Source organism: Lynx rufus, unplaced genomic scaffold (genome assembly GCF_022079265.1).
Source record: "Lynx rufus isolate CCGP_SWC_20201006 ecotype Redwood Valley unplaced genomic scaffold, mLynRuf1.p SCAF_20, whole genome shotgun sequence".
Taxonomy (NCBI): domain Eukaryota; kingdom Metazoa; phylum Chordata; class Mammalia; order Carnivora; family Felidae; genus Lynx; species Lynx rufus.
In genome coordinates this window covers 13,323,891-13,334,189 of record NW_025814835.1, presented here as the reverse complement: position 1 = coordinate 13,334,189, position 10,299 = coordinate 13,323,891, and the positions used below count along the sequence as shown (strand labels likewise).

The 10,299-nt window shown below is 39.7% G+C and overlaps 1 protein-coding gene across 1 annotated transcript in view; it reads left to right on the top strand.

Annotated features, from left to right (window-relative positions):
• Positions 1 to 6,686: 6,686 nt before the first annotated feature.
• Positions 6,687 to 10,299, top strand: part of SERPINB7 (serpin family B member 7) — a 59,198-nt gene continuing 55,585 nt past the window's right edge. The window contains exon 1 of the mRNA XM_047086130.1: positions 6,687 to 6,784. Coding sequence (XP_046942086.1) covers positions 6,687 to 6,784 — 98 coding nt within the window. The remainder of the gene's footprint in view (positions 6,785 to 10,299) is intronic.

The following is a 10,299-nucleotide window of genomic DNA, read 5'->3' as shown; positions in this document are numbered from 1 at the left end:
GTTCTTTATGACCAGGAAGAGTCAGGTATGAAGGCCGTGGACAATGCTAATGGCTCAAGGCATTCCTTAAGAGCAGCTGTGAAAACATGTCCTAAGGCCTTGTACCTGCTGCAGCCTTTCCCTTTTGAGGTCTTTTCCTTTGATGTTTTTCTCCTACATCTCCCCCAGATACGGAGGACACAGCTATTTTCACTCTTCCAAGAGCTAACATTATATGTCAGTTATATCTCAGTAAAAAAAAAAAAAATGGGCAAAGGACCTGGAAAGACATTTCTCCAAAGAAGACCTCCAAAAAGCCAACAGGTACATGAAAAGATTACTCAACATCACTAATCGTCAGGGAAATGCAAATCAAAACCACAATGAGATATCACCTCACACTTGTTAAGATGACGGTGTCAAAAAGAAAAGCACTAACCAGTGTTGGCAAGGATGTAAATAAAAGGGAACCTTATGCACGGTCAGTGGCAGTGTAAATTGGTTTAGCCATTACTGCAACAGTACAGAGGTTCCTCAGAAAGTTAAAAACAGAACTACTATGAGATACAGCAATCCCATCTCTGGATACATATCTAGTGGAAATGAAGTCAGTGTATTGAAGATATATCTGTACTCCCAGGTTCATTGCAGGACAATTCATAATATCCAAGACAGGAAAACAACCCAAGTATCCATCACGGAGAACCACGCAACTGTTGAATATGACACCATATCGGAGGATACGTGTATGACTAATGCCAGATGTTAATAATGGGGAGATTCAGAGGGATGGGCAAAGGGAGTAGATAGGAAGTCTTTTTGCTCGATTTTTCTGTAAAGCTAAAACTGCTCCAAAAAACTTAAAGACTAATAATTAAAAGAAAAAAAAAGTTAGTAGGGAGGAAATCTCCTTTACATGGATTTCAAAAACCAAAAAGTCTCTACTTTTTTTTTTAGGTGTTTTCTGATAGTATTTTGTTTTCATTTCTATCAGTTTTATTCCCTTTCATACTTAAACACTCTTCTTAGTTTATCAGTCGTCTTTTTTTCTCTCTCTTATTTCAGGAACACTGAACCCCCAGATCAGTGTTTGGTATATACAATGTCACAGTGACTCAGGCAAAATCGCTGCTCTCCTAACTGCATTCACATCCTCACTATAATGTACAGGGAAGCCTGGGACGCCCCCCTGGACAGTAAATAGCGTCAAACCAGATTCTGCGTCCTTGTGCATCAACGGGGCATAGAACGTCGGACTTTTCTCGGATCTCTCTTTTCAGAGTGACCTCCTCCATGTGAAATTAGTGCACAGTTAAAGATGAAGTGAAAAAAAAAATATGGTACAGTGAGAGATTTGTCTGTGTGTTTACTGATAAGTATAGCTTTTTCCCTTGACTTCTAATTTTTTTTTTTTTTTTTCAGGAGCAGAATGGAATGGCAGAAATGAAGACTTAATGGAGACACCTCTTGGGGAGAAATCCCCCTCAGACTTCTGCATTGAGGAATCTAGATCCTTCTCCCCATGCTGTCCTTGGAGTGCCTGGATTAATGGGGTAACCAAAATACTGGTGTGACTGGCCCAGTCTTGGCTCACCTCTGTTGTCCTTGTGTAACAACCAACAGCTTCCCATTTCATGCTCAAAAGTATCCTGGTTTGGATTATAAATTACATGGTTTTCCTACCTTAATCCTACTGGATATTATGTCATGATCTGTGGTCATCCTATCAAATGGCTGTTAGTTACCTAAGGCAACAGAAAAGGGCAGCTGGAAGGAGGCTCCAGTTCTCCCGGCAGCCATAACACTGATGCTCGACCAGCTCTTGGTGTTTGCTTTCATGTCCCATGTTCCTTTGATTCACTTCCTGAGAGTGTCATCCCTCTTCTTGTTTTGGGGCCTTTCTCGGGGAAGCTGCTCCTTCTATGTCTTATTGTGGGGGAACCTTCTCCTTTTGTTTCTTTCCATTGGTGGCACTTGTTTTTTTCTTTGGGTCAGTAGAGAAAGCGGAGTTCAGTGAGGCACCCAGCCCACCCTCAGTCCGACGCAAAAAAGCTCGTGTACCTCCAGTCAGCCCCAGATTTGCTGCCCAAGAGTGAATGACTTCAAAAGATTGTTGTCATTTCATTATTCATTTATAACCTGGTTAATTTTTGGAAGATCTATTTCTGGAGCACCTACGTTCTAAGCCTTGTGTGTATTATTATACATATTATTTATGTATTTTATTCATTATATACATATATACGTATACATATATATATATATGAATTTATGTATATATAAAATGAATACCAAAGAGCCTCAGAGCCTCAGTCCTTGTCTTCATAAACAGAGAAGACAGACTTCAGAACAGTAATGCCACTTGGGTGCTGGGCGCTGTGAGAAGGCTTCGATGGGCAAGGACAAGGGTTGAGTGATGGGCGAGGACCTCCTAGTGCGGAACGCTGTAAGCCATTTCAGGGAATGAGGACTTTCTTCCGAGACAAATGACTTGATCAGATTTGCATTCTGTAAACATCACTTGAGCTTCTAAGTGGCCACCTTTGTAATGGGAAAGATGCAGTATAAGCTACATAAAGTACATCATAAGGAGTATTTTCCATGTTAACAATTATTTTGACAGAACCCGAAGAGGCTAGAGGTGCGGGTACAATGCCTGCTCATGGTTTGTTTTGGTTATATGTAGATAGCATCTTTGACAATTTAGGTGTGACAGTGAAGGCGCCGTTAAGATGCTTAAATGGGTGATGGAAATGTCCGGTAATGTGGACATGAGTCAGCGTCGCTCACAGCAGCTCTGATACATCTATGCCAAGAATCCCCCAGTCTAGTCCCCAAGCATCTTTGACCATCAATGTAGAAAAGACTCATGTGAAAATTAAAAAACGTTGAAAAAAAAAATTAAAAAAAAAAAAAAAAAGAAAAGACTCATGTGAAGAGGTAATAAGGCTGTTGGCTGACATTTACCAGCATGGGTTTGGCAGGGTTTCTAGGTTCTGTATGCAATCTTCAGATTTATTTTTTAAAATACTGCTTTCTATTAATTAAATCTTTGTAAGTCTTACAGAACTTACACCAAACCAACAGACTCTTCCTGCGCTTGTTCCCACTGGTTACTGTGGGTCCTTCAGAATCCCACCCCTTACTTCCATAGTGCCCCAAATCCTCTCTGGGACTCCCCACTTTTCCCTTCCCTGTGGTTGGCTCAGTGTCGAATCTGCTCCCCTCTCTCTGGTGCCACAGAAGCCACCTGTGATGTCACTAACGGGTCCACGAAGGGGCCACCCTCTGTTGGTGCTGTGTCCAGAACCGCATTGGGTTAGGCCTGGACCTGCTGCCCCTGTCCGGTGGGCCCAAGGATTTGGTGTGAGGAGGCAATTCGTTGCTTGCAGTGGAAGCTGGGGTCGGAAAACTCTCACTACCTGTTTGCCGTATCCCATCCCGTCATTCCCAAGCAAGGCTGCATTGCTGTCCCAGTCTTGCTCGAGGATGACGCAGAGGCTATTTGAACTGCCCCATGAAGCTTTTTGCCCTGAGACTCAGGCTCGAGTGTGGGACGGACATGACCTGAGAATACAGGTGTGCTGCTTATACAGTTGCCCTTCATCTCTGAACCTGAGCCACTGTCCTTGGTTCATGGACGCCCTGACTCTTCTCCTGAACATGAATTCTTTCCAGGATGCCTCTTGGTTCCTCATGCATATGGGCTCCAGTGCGCTCTCCCACTGCCCATGCCATCTGAATTCCTGCGTGGACCACAGGTCCATCTGGGACCCTGGCCATGCTCCCAGTTTTCACTTATACATACCAGCCTCCAAACTTCTAATTCGCAGCCTCACTACACACAGTCCCTCTTCTCTGTTTTGCTTTTCTCATTAATACTTGTCACTCTCATTATATATTTATTTAGTTTAGTGACAGTCTTTCCCCACTAGTATGTGAACTTCATAAGGGCCGTTTTTTAAAATATTTTTTGTTGTCTCAGTGCCAGTAATGCATAGAGCATAACGGATGCTCAATAAATGCCAGTTGAATCAGTTGAGGAATTAAATCCTTAAATCCTTCAGTACGTCGAGTGTCTACTATGTTCTTGATTTGGGAGATGAAGAGCATTTATTGGTCTGAGTGAGATATGCTGAATGGGGGCTAATGCAGTGAACTTGGCCCATGGCAGAACTCATGTGACAATTCTAACAGGATTGCTTATAGTGAAATTAAGATGACCCCAGGCCGCAATGTTGAAAAATGTTTTATTTCTGCATGCGCAATCTCTTCTGACAAAGAAGATGAAAGAGCCTGTGTACTCCGATGTAAGATAGGTTTAAGATGCACCTTGTGTTGAGCTGGGTTTCCCAGAACATCTAAACCACAGTTGAGGAGAGTCCATGACCACTGAAGTCAGCTGACCCATTGCAATGATGCTTATAAGTGAAAGGGGACGTCCAACCTGTGTAACTGAGTGCAAGGTGCTGATAACAGCGAGCTGAGCAGTTTAGCGGTTGCTAGTTTGTTAGGACATCATTCAAATCAAGTCAAATTGTTAAGGATGGTCAAGAGCCTTCTGGCATCTCCAAAACAAAATTTCATAGTGTTATATAATGTAACCAGATTTTGAAATTACTTCGGCTAAATTTTACTCAGCTTCCTCCCCACCCCCAGATTTTTATTTAAATTCTAGTTCGTTGACATACGGTGCAATTTTGGTTTCAGGAGTAGACATTAGTGGTTCATCACTTACAAGCAACATCCAGTGCTCAGCACAAGTGCCCTCCTTAATACCCATCACCCAGCTAGCCCATCCCCCAGTCACCTCCCTCCCTTAACTGTCTGTTCTCTATCTTTAAGTCTTCAAGGGTCTCTTACGATGTGTTTCCCTCTCTCTCTCATTTCCCTTCTGCCATAGGTTCATCTGTTTTGTTTTCTTAAATTCCACCTGTGAGTGAAATCATACGGTATTTGTGTTTCTCTGACTGACTTATCTTGCTCAGCATAATACACTCTAGCTCCATCCACATCGTTGCACATGGTAAGATTTCATTCTTTTTTTATCGCTGAGTAACATTCCATGGTATTTAGATACCATCTCTTCTTTATCCGTTTTGTAGTCGGTGGACACTTGGGCTCTCTCCATAGTTTGGCTATTGTTGATAATGCTGCTATAATATTGGGGTGCATGTACCCCCTCAAATCTCTACTTTTGTATCCTTTGGGTAAATACCTCGTAGTGCGATTGCTGTGTTGTAGGGTAATTCTGTTTTTAACTTTTTGAGGAAGCTCCACAGCATTCGCCTGAGTGGCTGCACCAGTTTGCATTCCCACCAACAACGTAAGAGGACTCCCCTTTCTCCACATCCTGGCCAACATCTGTTGTTTCTTGTGTTGTTAGTTTTAGTCGTTCTGGCAGGTATGAGGTGGTATCTCATATTCAGCTTTTATGCTAAGTTACCACCTCTTTGCCAGTCAGTGTGTCTTAGGCTCTTCCTGCTGGGTGAGACCATAGTATAAGATGTGTAAAGAACATAATCTGCTTATGGGAGACCGTGGTGACAGTAATGGCAGTGGGAACTAAATTTATTGAGGTATTACTACATGCCAGCCACCATTTTAAGATTTTACCAATTTGATCCCCACAACTGTATGTGATGTCCCTCGGTCACTTGGACTGAGTAAGAATGAGTAACTTACCTAAGGTCACACTGTTGGTTGTAGGGCCAAAATGTGAGCCCCAGCAGCTTGACTTTAGAGTCTGTGTTCTGTCCTCTGCGCCATTGCTGTAATGCTGCTTGGTACATTTGTGAAAGTTGGAGCGGGGGGTTAGATTGGCAATTTAAAGGCCTGTGTTCTAACTCTGCTTCTGCCACACTCCCCTTTAAGTCCTATGGTCCTTAAACACTTTGGGCTAATTGACACTTGCTTAAAGGCTCTAGATGTATTGGGGCAGCTCCCCTTCCTATCACTAGATGGCAGAGTTGGTGGCGGGAGGGAGGGGAAGGTGTGGTATAGATGTATGTATGGTATTTAATTTGTAAATCTCTATCCTACTGGTAAAATAGTTTATGGGCTATTTCAGTTGGTATTATAAATATTCATTACATTTCTACTCATTAAATTTCTTTCAGTTTGTATTTAATAGTTCCCCCTTTTCCTCTCTATTTGTTCAATGTATACAGTATCTACAAAAGGAGTATAAGTCAGATAGCAGGGAATTTGGCTGCCTCGCTCATGACAATGACCAGAACAGTATCTGGCCTATAGACAGGACTCAAAATTATTTGAGGTTTTCTTTTTTTTTTTTTTTTTTTTATGTTGTAAGGATTTCCTTTCCCTTTTCATTTTGAACAAATGTTAGTGTTCTAGAAAAGTTGAAAACATAATACAGAGTTGCCTTCTATCTGTCACTCCATTTCCTGTAATGTTAACGTCTTACATTACCTTAGTGCAGATATCAAGAATAAAAAATTAACATTGGTACGGTCTTATTAATTAAACTACAAACCTTACTTGAATTACACCCATTTTTTTCCCCGCTAATGTACTCTTTCTGTTTTGGGCCCATACTTAGGGTTTCACATTATATTTAGTTATTATGTTTTCTTAGTCTTCTCCAGTTCTGTAAAAATTCCTTGATTTTTCCTGGTGTTTCATGACCTTGACAGTTTTTATTGATCCATTATTTTACAGAATGTCCATTAGTTTGGATTTGTCCAATGTATTCTGCTAATTGGAGTGAGGTATTGCGTTTGGGGCAAGAAAACCAGAAGAATGATGTGCTCTCATCTGTGCACCACATCAGGGTGTTCATGATGTTGATACGTCTTATTGCTGGTGATGTTTACCTTGATCACTTGGATGATGTGATGATTGCTAGGTTTCTCCATTATAAAGTTACTTTTTTATCCCTTTGTATTACTGAACACCTTTGAGGAGATTTTTTTTGGAGATGATGCAAATCTAGTCTCCCCTCAAGCTTTGCCCACAAATTTTAGCATCTTTTTCTGCTGTACATTGCCATATGATCCATTTGGCCCATTGCTATACTGTTGGCCTCAGTTTTTATTCTTCTATGACCCTCTAGGTACTTGCACTGGAGTGTGGATAAGAGACAGTGAAGTTTGCATATATTGTACATCTACTACCTATTTGCTGGTTCAGATAAAGATTATTTTACTGACGTGTAATTAAATTCCCCAACTGGATCTCTCTGGACCTCAATTTGGATATTTTTAAAGTAAGAAACTATGCTCTGAAAAAAATATTGGAAGCAAATTTCAACAGTAATGAACGGAATACGATCCACCCTCTTATATCCATTGAAAATTTAAAGAGACATTGTATTTGCAAAAATTTACCCAGTGTGTAAACATTAGAAATCATAGGTAATCATAAAGAAAAAAAAAACCTCATTAATTCTTCCTTGAACTCTAACCTTTGTTAAGATTATGCCAGTATTGGGGCGCCTGGGTGGTGCAGTTGGTTAAGCGTCCAACTTCAGCCAGGTCACGATCTCGCGGTCCGTGAGTTCGAGCCCCGCATCGGGCTCTGGGCTGATGGCTCGGAGCCTGGAGCCTGCTTCCGATTCTGTGTCTCCCTCTCTCTCTGCCCCTCCCCCGTTCATGCTCTGTCTCTCTCTGTCCCAAAAATAAATAAACGTTGAAAAAAAAAATTTAAAAAGATTATGCCAGTATCCTTTATAATTTTCCTATGTATATATACACATATATTTAAATTTCTGTTTTAAGAAGGCTTATATTGCATATATCATGTTAAACTTGATTTGTGTACTTAAAACATTAAATAATTCTTTTTTTTTTTTCAACGTTTATTTATTTTTGGGACAGAGAGAGACAGAGCATGAACGGGGGAGGGTCAGAGAGAGAGGGAGACACAGAATCAGAAACAGGCTCCAGGCTCCGAGCCATCAGCCCAGAGCCCGACGCGGGGCTCGAACTCACGGACCGCGAGATCGTGACCTGGCTGAAGTCGGACGCTTAACCGACTGCGCCACCCAGGCGCCCCAAAACATTAAATAATTCTTAAGAGCAGTACAGTATTCATTTACAGGATGCAGCAGGATTTCTATAAATAATTCCTTATTATTGTATATTTTCAGTTGGTTTACTTTTTAAATTTTAAACGTATCAGATGATAGTTTGCGATAATATTTGAGGGCTACTTGCCCCCTTGATGTCTCAGATCCACCTCTAGGCTTTCTGTGTACATCGGCTTCATGAAGAAAGAGAATGCTCTGGGCAGTGAAGGGGTTTCTCAATGGATTTTCTAGTTAATAGCCTTGAAAGTCAAGCTTTTGTTTGCATAAACCTGAATTTGGGAGACCAGGCTTTTTGAATTTCCAAGATTTGGCACTAAAAATGCAGGATGCAAACCATGAGAGAAGCAGAATATGCAGTTAATTTGACACGTGTGTGTGCATTTCTGCTGAGTACGTATATAGTGCTGAAACAGCTTATGCACAGACTTATAATCAGTTTGAGATACTGCCAGAGAGTATCCCAAAGTAGAGTTTGCACCAGCAATGTATGAGAAGTTCTTGTTCAAATCTTTTGCACATTTTTCTATTGGGTTTTCTTTCCTTTTATTACTAATTTGTAGAATACGCTTCATGTATTTGGATAACAGATCTTTGTCATAAATATTTTTTGCAAATATCTTCTATCAGTTTCTGGCTTATGTTTTCACTCTCTTGAAGGTGTCCCTTTGATGACCAGAAAGTTCTTAATTTTAATGGAATCAATTTATCAATCTTTTCCTTTACGGCTAATGCTTTTTGTTATCTGTTCAAGAAATTTTTGTCTAAACCTAGTTAATGAAGATATTCCCCATTGTCATCTTCTAGAAGTTTTAGTGTTAAATCATCTCCCTTAAGAACTATAATCCATCTGGAATCTATTTTTGTGAAGGCTGTGAAGTATAGGTCAAACTTCATTTGTTTAAAAGAAGTGTGGCTATCCATATTCCCTCCCTCTTCCCCTACTTAGTGGTGTCTTTGTTTTAAATAAAAATCAAATTGGTTGATCTGTTTCTAGCTTCTCTATTCTGCTCTATTGGCCTGTTAGTCTGTCCTTCCACTAATACCACTCTTAATTTCTATAGCTTTCTAAGTTTGGCATCTCCTAATGGAAGGCTCCAACTTTGTTTTTATATTTCAAGGTTGTCTTCTTTTATGTATATAAATTTTTATATTTGTATATAAATTTTAGAATTAGCCCATCAGTCAAGGGGAATTAAAGAGGACACTTGTGGGGATGAGCACTGGGTGTTATATGTAAGTGATCAATTACTAAATTCTATTCCTGAAATCATTATTACACTACATGTTAACTAACTTGGATATAAATTTTAAAAAAATAATAAAAAAATATGGGCAGAGGACATGAATAGACATTTTTCCAAAGAAGACATATAGATGGTCAACAGGCACATGAAAAGATGCTCTTTATCACTAATCATCAGGGAAATGGAAATCAAAAGCTCATTGAGATACCACCTCACACCTGTCAGAATAGCTAAAATCAAATACAAAAAAAATAACAAGTGTTGGCAAGGATGTGGAGAAAAAGGAAACACATGTACTGTTGGTAGGAATGCTAGCTGGTGCAGTCACTGTGGAAAACAGTATGGACATTCTCCCCAAAATTAAAGATGAAATTACCATATGGTCCAGTAATTCTGCTACTGGGTATTTACCCAAATAAAGAGATATTATGTGCCCCTGTGTTTATTTCAGTATTATTTATAATAACCAAGTTATGGAAGCCATCCAAGTGTCCATCAATAGATAAATGGATAAAAAGATGTGGTTTATATATAAACATACATACTATGGAATACTAACTACTCAGCCATAAGAAAGAATGAAATCTTGCCCTTTGCAACAAAATGGATGGAGCTACAAGATATAATGCTAAGTGAAATAAGTCAGAGGAAGACAAATACCACATGATTTCTTTCATTCATATGTGGAATTTAAAAAACAAAATAAATGAATTAAAGAGAGAGAGAGAAACCAAAAACCAGACTCAAATATAAAGAATAAACTGGTGGTTGGTTGCTGAAGGGGAGGCAGGTGGAGGGATGAGTGGAATTGGTAAAAGGACTAAATACACTTATAATGAGCACTAAGTAATATACAGAATTGTTGGAATCATTATATTGTACATATGAAACTAATACAATACTGTATGTTAATTATACTTGATTTAAAAATGTCTAAAAAATTAAAAAAAATCAGCCCATCAGTTTACAAATACATACACATAAGTTACTGGATTTTGGTTGAATAGCAAAAAAAAAAAATCTATG